Source organism: Piliocolobus tephrosceles, chromosome 5 (assembly GCF_002776525.5).
Source record: "Piliocolobus tephrosceles isolate RC106 chromosome 5, ASM277652v3, whole genome shotgun sequence".
Lineage (NCBI taxonomy): Eukaryota > Metazoa > Chordata > Mammalia > Primates > Cercopithecidae > Piliocolobus > Piliocolobus tephrosceles.
In genome coordinates this window covers 53,463,309-53,480,954 of record NC_045438.1, presented here as the reverse complement: position 1 = coordinate 53,480,954, position 17,646 = coordinate 53,463,309, and the positions used below count along the sequence as shown (strand labels likewise).

The 17,646-nt window shown below is 40.1% G+C and overlaps 1 protein-coding gene across 1 annotated transcript in view; it reads left to right on the top strand.

Annotated features, from left to right (window-relative positions):
• The window catches only part of SYNE1 (spectrin repeat containing nuclear envelope protein 1), a 524,167-nt gene that overhangs the window by 324,886 nt on the left and 181,635 nt on the right, over positions 1 to 17,646 (top strand). Inside the window, exons 83-89 of the mRNA XM_026454397.1 lie at positions 2,127 to 2,279; positions 2,879 to 3,061; positions 4,206 to 4,343; positions 9,923 to 10,108; positions 10,280 to 10,402; positions 10,778 to 10,960; positions 12,157 to 12,300. Of these exons, the coding sequence (XP_026310182.1) occupies positions 2,127 to 2,279; positions 2,879 to 3,061; positions 4,206 to 4,343; positions 9,923 to 10,108; positions 10,280 to 10,402; positions 10,778 to 10,960; positions 12,157 to 12,300 (1,110 nt within the window). The remainder of the gene's footprint in view (positions 1 to 2,126; positions 2,280 to 2,878; positions 3,062 to 4,205; positions 4,344 to 9,922; positions 10,109 to 10,279; positions 10,403 to 10,777; positions 10,961 to 12,156; positions 12,301 to 17,646) is intronic.

Genomic DNA, 17,646 nt, shown 5'->3' with positions numbered 1-17,646 from the left:
TTTTGAGACGGAGTCTCGCTCTGTCCGCCAGGCTGGAGTGCGGTGGCGCTATCTCGGCTCACTGCAAGCTCCGCCTCCCGGGTTCCCGCCATTCTCCTGCCTCAGCCTCCTGAGTAGCTGGGACTACAGGCACCCACCAGGGCGCCCGGCTAACTTTTTTTTTTTTTTTTTTTGTATTTTTAGTAGAGACGGGGTTTCACCGTGGTCTCGATCTCCTGACCTTGTGATCCACCCGCCTCGGCCTCCCAAAGTGCTGGGATTACAGGCGTGAGCCACCGCGCCCGGTCGAAATATAATAGATTTTTAGGACTCTCTTGGTGGCTTAGTGCTAAAGCTATTAAAGTTTAATTAAAACCATTCTATATGAGACAAAGAGAAGACATACTAAAATTCTAAAGTGCTACATGAAACAGAAAGTAATATCCCATTTGTACGAACTGTCAAATTCATACAGTTGGGCTCTACTTTGGAAATCTTCAGTGTATGATGCAAAGTGTTTTAAAAATCTCATCAAGGCGCGGTGGCTCAAGCCTGTAATCCCAGCACTTTGGGAGGCCGAGACGGGCGGATCACGAGGTCAGGAGATCGAGACCATCCTGGCGAACACGATGAAACCCCGTCTCTACTAAAAAATACAAAAAACTAGCTGGGCGAGGTGGCGGGCGCCTGTAGTCCCAGCTACTCGGGAGGCTGAGGCAGGAGAATGGCGAGAACCCGGGAGGCGGAGCTTGCAGTGAGCTGAGATCCGGCCACTGCACTCCAGCCTGGGCGACAGAGCAAGACTCCGTCTCGAAAAAAAAAAAAAAAAAAAAAAAATCTCATCAAAATCCGATCCTACTTTATCATGACTTTGACCTAAACTACTAATATGTGCTACTTACTGTTTTAAGTATTTAATTGATATATTTGGTGTTTCTTCTTAGACATTGGAAGATCTATTGGGAAGGATGACTTGGCAAGTTCATGGTCTTTTTATATTTTTGAGACAGAGTCTTGCTCTGTCCCCCAGGCTGGAGTGCAGTGAAACAATCTCAGCTTACCACAATCTCCACCTCCTGGGTTCAAGCAATTCTTATGCCTCAGCCTCCCAAGTAGCTGGGATTCCAGGCATGCACCACTACACCCAGCTAATTTTTTGTATTTTTAGTAAAAAGAGACGAGTTTTGCCATGTTGGCCAGCCTGGTCTCAAACTCCTGGCCTCAAGTGATCTGCCTGCCTCAGCCTCCCAAAGTCCAAAGTGTTGGGATTACAGATGTGCACCTCTGTGCACAGCCATGGTTTTTTTTTTTTTTTTTTTTTTTTTTTTGGTTCAAATGTAAGCTTTTCTCTGGATTAATTTTCCTATCATAGACTTATTCATATGTATTTCATTTACTTTGACACTCAATATAATGAAGGCCAAACACACCATTAACACTCTTTTAATGGTGTGTTTTCTCCCTACTAAAGAGGTTTTTTTAAAGATCTTTATATAAAGAAATGTTTCTTCTCTTTAACATCTTTTCTTCAGCATTTTATTCTAAGCAACAGTGTGAATGTTTTTTTATCAAATCAAACCGAAGTCATTGGAAATTTGTAAATACTGTCTTTTTTCACCTTCCTTTGCATTGGATGTGCTTAATACTTTGTTGGCATACTATAGAGTTGTAGTTGGAAAGTTACAAAAAGAGTTAACAGATCATTAACAGTCATTGATTAAAAGGTGCTTGGAGACAAATCAGTGTTCCTCCAACTATTTGGGAGGATTTTCCATCCTATGAAGAAAAAGGCTTAGAGGAGTTTGTGTGCTCAGAGTCATTACGTTAGTTAATGGAGAAGATAGGATTCAAACTCAGCTGTCTACACAACCATCGATAATGAGTATTCTGTAAATATTTAATAAGTGAATTCCTCTACACACATTGCTTGTATCTTTGCTGGAACACAAGGAGTGCAGTAAATACATAAAGATAGTGAAGTCGGGGAAAGCCAGGAGAGCTTGTAACTAACTGCACATCTCTGGTATGACCAAAGGTATCAATGCCAAAGCAGTTAAAATGTGTCTTGTCAACATCATTTGAGATTTTTAGTATCTATTATACAATTTTAACCATGGCTTGTTTTGTTGTTGTCACTGATTTTTTAGATCCAAGACAAAATAAAAGAAGTTGAGCAGAGCAAGGCCATGAGCCAGGAACTCAGCCGGCAAATTCAGAAGATAGCTAAAGACCTCACAACTATTCTAACTAAGCTGAAAGTGAAGACAGATAATATAGTTCAAGCTAAAACTGACCAAAAGGTAAGAAGTAGAAGTTTAAAGGGTGCTACTGAATGAATTAAATAGTTTTTGGAGTCAGTTTTACTTGAGGATACAGGAGAAAAACCTTTTAGGAACCTTTATTAAAGCCAATTAGTAACAGCAGGCGGTAAAGAAATGTTATAACTGAATCTACACAGATCCTCTTCCATAACTTATCATTATAATTGAACAGTGTTAATAAATATACATGCACGAGTGTGTAAGAAAGAAGACTGTCAAAGGACTAAGTGATGATTTAGGAATGCAAGTATATAAATTCCAAAGTGAATTGTGTCCTTGGTAGCTAAATCTGTGTTCTTCCTCTGTTGATGAGTTCAGGGACTGTAATCCTTTTTGGGTGGGGCAGAAGGAAAATGTTAGCCTTCTCACTCAGCCTCATAGGAAACAAACACCAGGATTACAACATATCCTGCTCTGCCTTTCCAGCCGAAGAAACAAAAATGACCTGATCATAGCAGAATTATAGTAAAATTATTCATTATAATATTTGGCTTTGACAAAAATCAGTCTGATCTTGGAAAACCTGAAGAAATTTATTTTCTATTCTCTAATGTTCTTTCATTTTGATGACCATCAAGGTGCTGGGAGAGGAATTAGATGGTTGTAATTCAAAGTTAATGGAATTAGATGCAGCAGTACAGAAATTCTCAGAACAGAATGGCCAACTGGGTAAGCCACTGGCCAAGAAGATAGGAAAACTGACTGAACTGCACCAGCAGACCATTAGACAAGCTGAGAATCGGCTCTCCAAACTCAATCAGGTATGTGTTCCGGATCAGAAATCCAAAGCCTCTAAGGCAGAAACTTCCCCAAACTCAATCAGGTATGTGTTCTGGATCAGAAATCCAAAGCCTCTAAGGCAGAAACTTCCATGTTCTGCTTTTCTCTTTTGAAAATAAATAAACATAAATAAAAAGATAAAATGGACAATGAGAGAGTAGTTTAGGTATAGCTTATTTCATGCTACACTTGTGTTCCTAAGACTTAGCTGTAAACCAGCACTTATTTTATATCCAGTCATATGATAAAGTCACTGACAAAGGTGGTCCTATAAACGGACTTTGGAGTGAATATTTTGTAAAATGGAAAAGTAGTTTGTGAAATGAATATTCACCTGTTAACATGTTTTATGAAATCAGTTTGGGGTTAATTCAAGTACCTTTAAGTAAGCTACATATATATTAGCTTACATTGACTTAATAGGTTCAGTTGCACATCTGTAATAATTGTTGCATATAGACTAGACTTTTGAAACCGATTAATATAATCAGTGACAAGTTAAAACTAGGAGTTGGCAACCCATTGATTATAGTATTGAAAGTTTGCCTGCTGTAATCCCCACTTGCCACCTCCTTACCCAGGGGAGGGTGAAGGAAGGGATAGAGGAAGGCCTGGCATGGTGGCTCATACCTACAATCCCAGTACTTTGGGAGGCTGAGGCGGAAGGATCACTTGAGCCTAGGAGTTTGAGACCAGCCTAGGCAACATGGTGAAATCCACAAAAGATGCAAAACATTAACTGGGCATGGGGACACGTGCTTGTGGTCCAGCTACTTGGGAGGCTGAGCCCGTAAGACTGAGACTGCAATTAGCCATGATCCTGCTACTGCACTCCAGCCTGGGTGAGAGTAAGACCCTGGCTAAAAAAAGAAAGAGAAAAAAAAAAAAAGAAAGAAAGAAAAAGAGGAATAATTCAATCATATTAAGAATTTGAGCTTTATCCCAAGGTCACTGAGAAGCCTTTGACAGATTTTCAACAGGGAAACGATTTTTTGATACCATTGAATATCATCGATATTATAACTATCAACCCCTAAGATTGTTGTGTCCAAAAAGAGAGAAGACTGATTTATAGCTCAAGAAACAGAGTTTACATTTGTTATCTTAATGTTATGGGTTTTTCAGGCAGCATCACATTTAGAAGAATACAATGAAATGCTTGAATTAATTTTGAAGTGGATTGAGAAAGCTAAAGTCTTGGCTCATGGAACTATTGCATGGAATTCTGCAAGCCAGCTTCGGGAACAATATATTTTGCATCAGGTAACCTTAGGAAAACTAATTTTTAAAAAGTAACCAAGGGCAATTGGATTTAACTGGGAAGACTGACACAACACTTAGAGGGCCGTGTTGTAAAATTACTGGAGCTATCAGATAAAAAGAATGCTAAGATACCCCTGAGTTGTTCAGTAGTTGGACAGAAAGGAGCTTCTCATGAAATTTCATGAAATTGAATAAATAAATATCCTTGATCTTCCCATAACCTACCTTACACCAAGACGCAAACCAATCAGCCTTGTAGAAATCATTTTCTGTAGCTTCTATGAAATAATTATTTGCAGGGATCTGATGGGAAATTCTTTCCTGTGAAGAGATGCAATGAAGTGTGGAAAGATTCTAGACTCCACACTCAGACTGGCAGGAAAATCAAGCTCCGCCCTGCAGGGTTGTGTGATTTGGAGCAGAATGCTTTGCCTCTCTGAATTCTGTCTTCTCATCATTTGTATGAAGATGTAAATAATATTCGTATTTCAGACTTATCATGAGATCAAATGGTTTAAGGTACATATGTGTAAACATCTATCTGGCACATACATCTCCCGCCTCCTCCCTCAGCCCTCACCCAGGCCTGTCGTCTGGCCTTCCACAGGAGGTCAGGCAGCCCAGAGCAAGCCACGAGTCTACGTCCACATGCTGGCTATGTTACTTCATTTCCTCTGAAGTTACATGAGAAAAATGTTCCTTTTCTCTCAGTCACGTCATTCAGGAAATTATTTCATCCTTTTGTAACTTAAGCTTAAATTAGACCCAGATAGCTAATAGGCTAGTTATCTTATAATAAAATATAGGGGGACTTCTATTAGAGTTACATGGGTATCCTTGAGTATTCTAGATTTTTCTCTCTTACATTATTTATGTATCCTTGTGGCCTTTAAATGAATCCCCGTATCCATTCTTGCTTACAGGGTTCTAGATAAAAGCCTCATTTTTCCCTTTTTGGAATGCTTTAACAGCTCCTAATTTTTCCCTATATTCACAGTCTTTCTTCTCTGATCAATCTTGCGTATTCTTCCCACAGTGTCTTTCTTAAGCAACTCCAATCTTTTGCTTTAAGATATGCTTAGATATGAAAAGACAGGACTTAAGTTACCACTGATTTGAAAACAATGAAAAAAGCCAACATCCTTAGAAGTCTAGAAATGCAAATTTCAGCAAAAAAAGAGAGGAAGAAAGACAAAGTTAACTGTCAAGTTCATAACTGTTTCTTTCAAGTTCATATTTATGGAAGTGAGAGCTCTCAAACATTGCTGGTATCCTGGCAAAATCGCTTTGAAAAATAATTGGCAAAATATATGATGATTGTCAAAAATGTTACTACTCTGGGGCAGGCATGGTGGCACACACCTGTAATCCCAGCACTTTGGGAGGCCAAGGTGGGCGGATCACAAGGTCAGGAGTTCAAGACCACCCTGGTCAATATGGTGAAACCCCATCTCTACTAAAAATACAAAAATTAGCTGGGCGTGTTGGCGGGCACCTGTAGTCCCAGCTACTCGGGACCCTGAGGCAGGAGAATGGTGTGAACCCAGGAGGTGGAGGTTGCAGTGAGCCAAGATCATGCCACTGCACTCCAGCCTGGGCAACAGAGTGAGACTCCATCTCAAAAAAAAAAAAATGTTGCTACTCTGACCTGTTGGCTCCTTTTGGACTCCTTTTAATGGCTATAATCCAAGTATAGAAAATATTTTCCACAGTATTAATAACTGTATTAAAATTTTAAAGAAAACTTAAATCCGAAATAACCTTTTTCTGAGTAAGTATTTGCATATAATAAAATACAATGAAGTCTTTTAGGTGATCATGCCTTTTTTTGTTTTTTTTTTGAGACAGTGTTTCGCTCTATTGCCCAGGCTGTAGATCAGTGGTGTGATCTCGGCTCACTGCAACCTCCACCTCCCGGGTTCAAGTGAAATCTTGTCCCTCAGCCTCCTGAGTAGCTGGAACCACAGGCATGCGCCACCACGCCTGGCTAATTGTTGCATTTTTAGCAGAGGTGGGGTTTCGCCTTGCTGGCCAGACTGGTCTCAAACTCCTGGCCTGAAGTGAGCCCCAACGCCTTGGCATCCCCAACTTCTGGAAATACAGGCGTTTGTTTATTTATTCAACAAACATAGAGTCTTTTCCCAAACCAGGACTTTGGGTAGGTATTTAGTGTACAAAGAATATATCCTGTCCCCACCCCAGGGAGTTGATTATTTAGGGGAGGGGACAGATAGAAGGAGACAGTACAATATAGTGTGATTAGTGCAGAGACAGAAGGCCCAGGTGCTAACGGAGCCCACAGGAGGGTCCTCAACACAACCATCCACCAGGAGTTTAAGAGAAAAGTGCAGAAAGGCTTCTTAGGAAAAGGTGATGCTGGGATGAGTCCTGAAAAATATGACAGCCTACTTGTGGAATGTATTTAGATAAAAATGCATACTGAAATCCTAGCAGTAAACGTGAGGAGTGTTTTTTGGTGCTGGTACAAGGGATAAGAGATAAGAATAGAGAGATAAGAAAAAGATCCTAAAAGTCTCTTGGGAATTTGAACCTTATCCTAAAGTCACTCTGAAGCCTCTGAAACGATATTCTGCCTGCAAAGGATAAGTTCAGACTGTATTTTCAGAAAGCAAATTTAGCAGCCTTTGGAAAACACATTGAGGAAGGTAAGACAATATAAAAGATGGTTTCAGTATTTCAGTAGATGACAAGGCCTCTCTTTGGAGATTAGGAGGAGAAGACAAAGTCAAGAGATACTAAGCAGCTAGAATTCTCCAATTTGGAGACTTGAATTGGGTGAAAGAGAGGGAGGAGTCAAGGATGATTCCCAGGTTTCTGTGACTTGAGCAGTAGGGTGGGTTGACTACATCATGGGGCACAGTGAAAAAGACACCAGGTCCTGAGATGATCTGGCTCAGAAGCTGAAGAAAGAATGCGGACTGTAGACTCTATTTTGGTGAGTTCTTACGTGCACCCTTTAGGAAGTAAAGCAGCCTGTGTTTATTTAAAAAGAATGCACTGTGAGAAAAGCCCTTGTGTTTTTTGGGAGGCCGAGGTGGGTGGATCACTTGAGGTCAACAGTTTGAGACCAGCCTGGCCAACATAGTGAAACCCCATTCTCTACTAAAAATACAAAAATTAGCTGGGCGTGCTGGGGAGCGCCTGTAATTCCAGCTGCTTGGGAGGCTGAGGCAGGAGAATTGCTTGAATCTGGGAGGCGGAGGTTGCAGTGAGCCTAGATCGCGACACTGCACTCCAGTCTGGGCGACAGAGCAAGACTCCATTTCAAAAAAAAAAGAAAGAAAAGAAAATCTATTGTGTTTTTCCTAATGTCAGAGATGTGAGAACCAGGGTGACTTTATAGGGGCCTGAATAGGGGCTGGGTAAATGAGGATGAGGTCAATGAGAATGGGTAGCATTCCCAGGTCAGGCATTCTTATGCACAGAATAATTATGGTTAAAGAGACAGGTTGATAATGTTTACCAAAGAGACCCAGGACTTAATAGATCTGGGAAATAACAGACTCAGGAAATGTCCTGATGTCCTGGTATCTTACGAATAAAAGCGTTCTTGGATCTATATTAAAAAAAAAAATTTAACATGGATTCTTGTGGAAGACAGCAGTTACACAAAGATTAACAATCTTTTGTCGCAGGCCCTTGTAGAGCACATCTCCGCCGATTTTTTGCTTTGTCTTATGTGTAAGCAGACATCATGTCTAAGGTGGATGCATTCCTCTTTCTGCTTTTGGGAACACCCTAGTTTGTCAGTGGAGTAGCCGTTCTTTCATCCCTTTACTTTCTTAATAAACTTGCTTTCATTTCACTCTGGATTTGCTGCAAATTCTTTCTTGCACAAGATTCAAGAACCCTCTTTTGGGGTCTGGATTGGGACCTTTTTCCAGTAACGCTAGTGTCAGGTGAAAAAGAAAGATGGAAAACTATAGTTATGTTAGGACCTCAATTATTAATACCTAAAAATATGCCCAAATGTATCAGCAGTTAACTCTTAAAGTTATTTCTGGGTTATAAGACGATGAGATATTTTGTTTTCTTCTTTATATTTTCAATATTTTCCAAGTCCTATATTTTCTATTTAACATATTTATATATTAAATATATATTTAAATCATTTATTAATAAATATACTTAAATTATACATTTACATTAAATATATATTTAACAGATTATATATATATATGTCTCCTTACTATATATATTTATCTGTAAAAATAAATATATCTTGTATAGGGGCTGGGCATGGTGGCTCACACCTGTAATCCCAGCACTTTGGGAGGCCAAGGCTGGCAGATCACAAGGTCAGGAGTTCGAGACGAGCCTGACCAACATGGAGAAACCCCACCTGTACTAAAAATACAAAATTAGCTGGGCGTGGTGGCACATGCCTGTAATCCCAGCTACTGAGGAAGCTGAGGCAGGAGAATCACTTGAACCCAGGACGTGGAGGTTGCAGTGAGCCAAGATCGTGCCATTGTACTCCAGCTGGGCAACAAGTGCGAAACTCCATCTCCAAACAAAATAAAAGATAAATATATCATGTGTAAATATGTATCTTATTATATATCCTATACAGATAAATATTTATCTGTTAAATATATATATTTATAAACATTTATTGTGAGAAAAGAAAGTACTTCATTAAAATAATACAGTCTATTGCCTAAGAATAATATCCTATTCTTCATTTCTCCTCTTTACACATTACACACCCCACTAACTGCACATTCTAGGTTCACCCACCTCTGTACCTATGCAGATGCCGTTCTCTCTGTGTGAAATGTCTTCCCTCTTCCCCCTCATCTGTCAGATTGCAAACATCCTTCTGACTGGGCTCAGATGTGACTCTTCCCGGAGACCGTCTCCCAATCTTCCCCAAGTCGCAGTCATCTCTTCACACTGGCTTCTGTTTCATTCTACTTTTCATGAAATGTACATTGTATGGTTACCTATCCATTGTATTTCTGCTAGACCCAGTCGATGATACCATTCTGAATGATCAGGGCTGTTTTTTCTTCTCTTGATATTTATTGCACGTATCTTCTACCCCTTTGTCTCACTTAAAGCAAGTGAGCCAAGGTTTTTGCTTGTAATGCTCTTGTTCTTATTTTCATTTCTTAGATAAATATGAACTTCAGTCTTAGCTATAGAATATGAGAGCTGAAAAGTAATTCTTTAGTTTAAACATGAGAAAAGGTAGACCCAGAGACGCGAATAAGACACCGAGTATGTTTGAGCTTTTCACTGCTAGAATTCCTGCATTCTGGCCCTCACGAGGGTGCAGCTTGGGTTTGACAGAGCAGGAGCCCCATGGTCCCACGTGTAGTATGACATGTGACCTCTGTACATTGTTTACACTTCCTGAACTGTGATTTCTTTTTCTGTGAAATAGTTACAATAGTAGGTGGCTACCAACTAGAAAGTGGTCACAGGGGGGTCGAAGGTTAAACACAATAACGGACACACAGAACTTACACAGGGCACTTTATGCCATGCCATATTGAATATCTATACCCCTCTACCTATGTGTCAATGTCATGAATGTTGACAATTCACCCTAGACCCTGCTGGAAGAATCCAAAGAAATCCACAGTGACCTGGAAGTAATGACTGAGAAATTACAGTACCTCACTAGCGTGTACTGTACAGAAAAAATGTCCCAGCAAGTGGCAGAACTGGGACGGGAGACTGAGGAGTTGCAACAGATGATCAAAATTCGTTTGCAGAACCTCCAAGATGCAGCTAAGGTAAAAAAAACAAACAAACAAACAAAAAAAAAACCAGAAAAAAAATCTGTCATTAAAAGAAATGCCACTGTGGAAACAGTGCTCACCTGTGATGTGGTTTCTTGGCTATGATGTTATTCTTCACCTATGACTTTGGACTTCAAGTACAATATATTGATATTTACTCTCTAGGATATGAAAAAATTTGAAGCAGAGTTGAAAAAGTTACAAACTGCCTTGGAGCAAGCCCAGGCAACCCTGACTTCTCCGGAAGTTGGACGTCTCAGTCTCAAGGAGCAGCTCTCTCATCGGCAGGTAAGCCGAACTAACTTGGAGTAAATAGGGACAGGGACCTATACTTTTAAAAGAGGATAGCAAGAAAAAATGCCTCCTAAACTCAACACTGTTTTTTTTTTTTAATTTATTTTTAAATAGAGACAGGGTTACCCTATGTTGGCCAGGCTGGTCTCGAATTCCTGAGCTCATGTGATCCACCCACGTCAGCTTCTCAAAGTGCTGGGGTTACAGACGTGAACCACTGTGCCCAGCCCCTAAACTCAACACTGTTTTAAAAATGTTTTTGCAAAATGTTTGTAACTTGCAACATAACTGTAATTTAGTAAGTGCCTCTTGCTTATGAAATAAATGATTTAAATATTAAATTTTTGAACTATGAAATCGCATTTTCAGCATCTGTTGTCTGAGATGGAGTCACTGAAGCCGAAGGTGCAAGCAGTGCAGCTCTGCCAGAGTGCCCTCCGGATCCCCGAGGATGTGGTCGCCAGCTTACCTCTCTGTCATGCTGCTCTGCGGCTGCAGGAAGAGGCCAGCCGGCTGCAGCACACCGCCATCCAGCAGTGCAACATCATGCAGGCAGGTGAACGGTGCCCACGCCAGCAGAGCAATTGCTGATGAATCATGGGCTTCTTTTCTTAGCATTGTGTGGGCTCAGCCATCAAAACACATCCAGGGTGTTGAATCTGACAGGCTGTTGTGGTTTTATAAAATAAGGAGATTAAAATGCTGTCATTTGGGTCACCCACAAAAGCCCGGGGAATGCTATATAAAAAATATCCTTGGTGAAAATTATCTTTTAGTGATATTTTTAAATAAAGAACTTGTAAAGATTTATTTCTATGCAATGAAATGTTTTTATCTCTTATTATTCACCTGAGAATCATCTACAAACTGATAATACAGGTTTACTGTTACCTTGTGTTACAGAGTTTTTTCATATTTCAGCTTATCGAGGCATTAAATCCATTTTCTTTTGAGTGCCTAAAAAATGCACTCAAGTATAATTCTTAGTCTCTTCACCTAGTAAGAGAAAATCATTTACCAGGAAGAAATGACACTATTTACCTTATATTTCCCTTCAACTAATAATTCTTGCTTTATCCAAAAATTGTATCAATAGCATCTCATTAAAATAACTAGTGGCTCATTTGGTCAACTATCCTTTTCCCCTGTTATCTTGTAATTTGTTGGACAGAAAATTCCTGAGGGTAAAAGTCATGCATAATTCATATGTATATATACTTTTGTTTGGTAGAGATGGGGGTGTCACCATGTTGCCCAGGCTGTATTGAACTCCTGGGCTCACATGATCCACCCACCTGGGCCTCCGAAAGCGCTGAGATTACAGGCTTGAGCCACTGTGCCCAGCCCATAATTCGTATTTTTATTCCCTACCGTAGCACTTAGTTAAGTGTCTTACTTATATATTCAATATTTGTTAGATGGAAAAATGAAATAATGTTTCCCACACTGCTTCACCCTTTCTGACTACCATGTTCCATCTTCAGGATGATATCGATAGAGAAAAGAGAGAAAGAATCCTAACCACTTAACTATTTTGATTCCGTCAATAATTTTGCTACAATATTTTAGAGAGAAAGCTCTGAAATATCTAAGTAAAGTGAAGAATTCAAACCATTTAGGAATTTTACCCATCATTTCTTTATTCCCTACCCATACAGGTAAAAAAGGGAGTTAAACTACAGAATCACTCACCTAGCTATTGATCGAGAAAAAAAAACTGTCTATCTTTCTATGTTTTTTTTTCAAAGGAGGCTGTGGTGCAGTATGAACAATATGAGCAAGAAATGAAACATCTCCAGCAACTGATAGAAGGAGCTCACGGAGAGATTGAGGATAAACCTGTTGCCACTAGTAACATACAGGAGCTGCAGGCTCAGATTTCTCGGCATGAGGTGAGAGAGAAATGTAGGCAAAATACCGAGGGCAGGAAACTGGATTGATGAGCGTTTACGTTTGGTTTCTAGTGAATGGAAGAGAACAGTTTCCCCTGTCCTGCACTTAATGTATTCAGCTCTTGGGAGGCCTCTTTGACTATCTAAGCATTGTGAGTGCCGTTTTTGCTGATTCAGTAACACATGGCTTCCCCTTGATTCCACCTCTCTACACGTTGTTCACATTATATGGGACTCACGGATTGTCATCTCCTGCACCCAGAATTCTCACAGTTAATACACTAAAACACAGTTCCATACCCTGTTTTTAATGCCTGCAAAAACAGCAATGCTCAAAGCTTTGCTGCACTGATCGCTCTCTTGGTGGCTCACGCCTGTAATCCCAGCACTTTGGAGGTCAAGATGGGCAGATCACGAGGTCAGGAGATGGAGACCATGCTGGACACCATGGTGAAACCCCGTCTTTACTAAAAATACAAAAATTAGCTGGGTGTGGTGGCACGTGCCTGTAATCCTAGCTACGTGGGAGGTTGAGGCAGGGGAATCACTTGAACCCAGAAGCTGAGATCGCACCGCTGCACTCCAACCTGGCGACAGAGCGAGACTCGGTCTCAAACAAACAAACAAACAAACAAAAACTTAATATTTTAAACATTTTCTTCTTTGAAATATTACTCATTTCAGTTTCTCTTCCCAAAATCAGAGGATGGTTCAGGTTGTTTACTTTGCTAGTTTTCAGATTGGGCCAGCTATCATGTGCCTCTTTTTCAAATGTTCTTCTTTGTTTGTTCCTTTGGCACATTATGACTTTAGGACTTGGCCACTCCTTGTGCTGTCCCTGTCCCAGAGATCATGGTCCTTGAGTGATTGAGCTTAGCAGGGAATTTCCTTTCGTGAACTGTCAATTCCATATAGGTCAAGTTCACTCTTTCCCTTAGGGACTGGTTCATAGCACTGTGAATTTTGGTAAATAACCGGGAGGAGGGTGTCTTATATTTTCTGTACCAACAATAGAGTATATGGAGTATATCCTTCCATATGCTCTTATTTTAACTTTGTCATGACAACAACGAACAATTTTTCCAAACCACTCACGTTGAGATTCTCAAAAGATTCAAAGCATTGCTTTGTAAGGATGAAAAATCTCACCCCCTTCTCCAAATGCAATTAATTCTTTAATCTCTTGACATACACAAACATTAATAATTTTCATTTATATATGATTTACAAAATCATTTAAATATCCCACCTACATTTACTCCTACAACTATAGACATCATCTATGTTAGTGATTTTTCTTATGCAATGGCTAAATAAAAATGTAATGTAGATTTTTGAAACCACTGTTTATGTTGGTCTGTACATTAGACTATATATTACATGTTTATTTTGAAACTATTTTTAATCCCATCTAGGAAGATCCAAAATTTTGTTGTAACAACTCTTCTATCATGGTACAGATATTTTTTAAATCGTTTCTGGAGTAATAATTATTGTTACTACTAAACATTTTTGTTGTATGGTTTTTCTTCCCCAAGAAACTTGTGCTTTTTTTTTTTTTTTGAGACAGAGTCTTGCTGTATTACCCAAGCTAGAGTGCAGTGGCAAGACCATGGCTCATAGTGGGATCATGGTTCATTGCAGCCTCTACCTCCTGGGCTCGGGCAGTCCTCCCACCTCAGCCTCCAAGTATTTGGGACTACGAGCACATACCACTACCTCAGGCTAGTTTTTGCATTTTTTTGTAGAGACAGGGTTTCGCCATGTTACCCAGGCTGATCTCAAACTCCTGGCCTCAAGTGATATACCTGCCTCAGCCTCCTAGCATGCTGGGATAAAAGATGTGAGCCACCATGCCTGGCCAGCTTTATGTTTTTTAAAGTAACTTACAAAATTTTACATCATTTTTTTATATCAACCCTATAAGGTAAGAATTTATATATATATATATTTTTTAGATGGAGTCTTGTTCTCTGTTGCCCAAGCTGAAGTGCAGTGTCACAATCTTGGCTCACTGCAACCTTCACCTCCTGGGTTCAAGTGATTCTCCTGCCTCTGCCTCCCGAGTAGTCAGGGTTACAGGTGCACACCATGATGCCCTGATAATTTTTGTATTTTTAGTAGAGACAGGTTTGATCATGTTGGCCAGGTTGGTATCGAACTCCTGACCTCAAGTGATCCACCCACCTTAGTCTCCCAAAGTGTTGGGATTACAGGCGTGAGCCACCATGCCCGGCCGACATAAGGATTTTTTAAAAATCATTTTTATTTTACTGACAAAAAAACCGAACTTAGAAAAAAGTGACTTCCTGAGCTCCCAAATCTAGTAACTGATTGAAATTAGACTCAATCTCACTATCTTTGTCTCCCAATTCTGTGATTTTTCTTCCACTGTAATAGAAACTATCTGGGCTACTTAATGAAACAAAAGAGAATAACGAAGTCCCTGGAAAATAAATGAGTCCCCCAAGGTCACAGAGTGAACTCAGCTCAGCCAGCACTGGACTAGGTCTTGCCAGCTCTTGGTCCAGTGAGCTGTTTATTTTGTCGCATTTTCTTCCACAGTTCTGAACATCCATGTTACGTTTGTTAGTTTTAAACCAACTGTGACTTAGAACACATTTTCATGTAAAAAATAATGCAGTCCTGTGTGAGCTTCATTGTATGTATAAAACAAACACAAGAAGGAAAGTGCTGAGTGGAGAAAGCTTAACCAATGATAACATACAAATTGGGAAGAGGGTTTCTTCCTGTATTTTCTATCTTGTTTTAATTGAATTTCAATCTTATGGTGAATCTAGTTTTCTTAGAAATAACTTTAAAAATAACTGATCATTTATTTATGGCTAAAGAATTCATACTTTTAAAAATAATTTTTCGGCCGGGTGTGGTGGCTCACACTTGTAATCCCAGTACTTTTTGGAGGCCAAGGCAGGTAGATCACAAGGTCAGGAGTTCGAGACCAGCCTGGCCAATATGGTGAAACCCCGTCTCTACTAAAAATACAAAAATTAGCCTGACATGGTGACAGGTGTCTGTAGTCCCAAGTACTCAGGAGGCTGAGGCAAGAGAATCGCTTGAACCAGGGAGGTGGAGGTTGCAGTGAGCCGAGACTGTGCCACCGCCCTGCAGCCTGGGCAACAGAGCAAGACTCTGTCTCAAAATAATAATAATAATAATAATACTCTTGCAAAGGTTGCATTTAATTTGAAAAAAATCATCCTGCCACTTTTAAATCATAGGAGAGGATACTCAAGCCTCTTTTCTTTCCACCTGATGTGGAAAGCCTGCTCCTGAATACCAGAGACTGGCCGCAGAGGGTTGCTTGTCTTTTAGTGGCCACTCTACCTGAAATTCCTACCTTTATAAACATTTTCAGAAATTTTATAAAGAGAATGGGTAACATTAAACCAAGTGTTCCATTTTATTTTAGTGGATTTGACCACAGCTTGAATAACCAACCCTCTAAGGTAATGAGATTACAGGAGGTTTATACTTACAGAAGTAAGTCGTAGAGTACTGTTTCTCAGTGGAAGTCACATGCATTGGAGTCACATGGGCTAATTGTGAAATGCAGACTCTCATACACCTAGTCAATCAAAACCTTTGGAAGTGGTGACCAGAGTTGCATTTTTTAAAGAAACAATCCGAATGGGTTTTGTATACAATAAGGTTGAGAATTGCAGCTTAAGAAATGGTCACTTGCTGTCAGTGTGGGCACATCTTTGCAGGATACTGCAGTAGGGAGCTGTGCCCAGCCATGTGATTACAAAGGGTGGAAGGCCTAAAACTAACTCTGTCTATTTCATAAAGATTCCTCAAGTTGCCAGGTGCGGTGGCTCATGCCTGTAATCCCAGCACTTTGGGAGGCCAAGGCAGGCAAATCACTTGAGGTCAGGAGTTCGAGACCAGCTTGGCCAACATGGTAAAACCCCATCTCTAATAAAAATACAAAAATTAGCTAGGCATGGTGGCGCAGGCCTATAATTCCAGCTACTCGGGAGGCTGAGGCAAGAGAATTGCTTGAACCCAGGAAATGGAGGTTGCAGTAAGCCGAGATTGCGCCACTGCCCTCTAGCCTGGGTGACAGAGCAAGACTCCATCTCAAAAATAAAATACAATAAAATAATAAAAAAGATTCCTCAAATTTTTGTACAATGGCAAACCATTGTATGAAAGCTTGGTGACTTGAAATTCAAGGAGTCCAATAATCTGCTAGATCTGTCTTCTAGTATTAACTAGTTACAGTAAATGGCATTTATTGAGTACCCACATGCTAGCCACTAGACTAGATATAGTAAGTAGCTATTCAATCACTGCTTTTAAAAATCCTATTAGGTTTAATTAACTGCATCCCCAGAGGTAAAGAAGCAATGATTTCTACTTTTTAAGTCCTTGTTTAAAAAATTCCTGGCCAGGCGTGGTGGCTCACGCCTGTAATCCCAGCACTTTGGGAGGCCGAGGCAGGCAGATCACGAGGTCAGGAGATCAAGACCATCCTGGCTGACACAGTGAAACCCCATCCCTACTAAAAAATACAAAGAAAAAAATTAGCCAGGTGTGGTGGTGGGCACCTGTAGTCTCAGCTACTCGGGAGGCTGAGGCAGGAGAATGGTGTGAACCTCGGAGGCAGAGCTTGCAATGAGCCGAGATAGCACCACTGCACTCTAGCCTGGGCAAAAGAGCAAGACTCTGTCAAAAAAAAAAAAAAAAAAAAAATTTTTCCATACTATTATGAGTCAAGACGACTGCCTGCTGGCTGAGTTCTGCTGGACTGTTTTTCCCTCCATTCGGCTTTGGTTGGGTGGGAAGAAACAAACAAAACAACAATAATAACAATATGCGTGTGTGTGTTTGTGTGTGTGTGTGTGCATGTGCACGCATGTGGTTTGCATACAGTCAGCCCTCCATATCCATAGGTTCTGCATCCATGAATTCAACCAAGCATGGATGGAAAATATTTGAGGAGAGAAAAGGATGGTTGCATCTGTACATGTTGATCTTCTTTTCTTGTCATTATTCCCTAAATGGCACAGTATAATGACTATACATAGCATCTACATTGTGTTAGATGTTATTAGTAATCTAGAGATGATTTAAAGTATTTGGGAAGATGTGCATATGCAAATACTATACCATTTTACGTCAGAAACTTGAACATCTGTGAATTTGGGTATCTAATAGGGTTCCTAGAACCAATGCCCCTCAGTTACTGAGGGATGACTATGTGTACATATGTGTGTGTTCATGTGTATATGTGTGTGTATATATATGAATGTGTGTACACAATTATTTTAAAGATGTGATTTAATATTTTTGTCACAAAATGTGTTCTTTTTTTTTGAG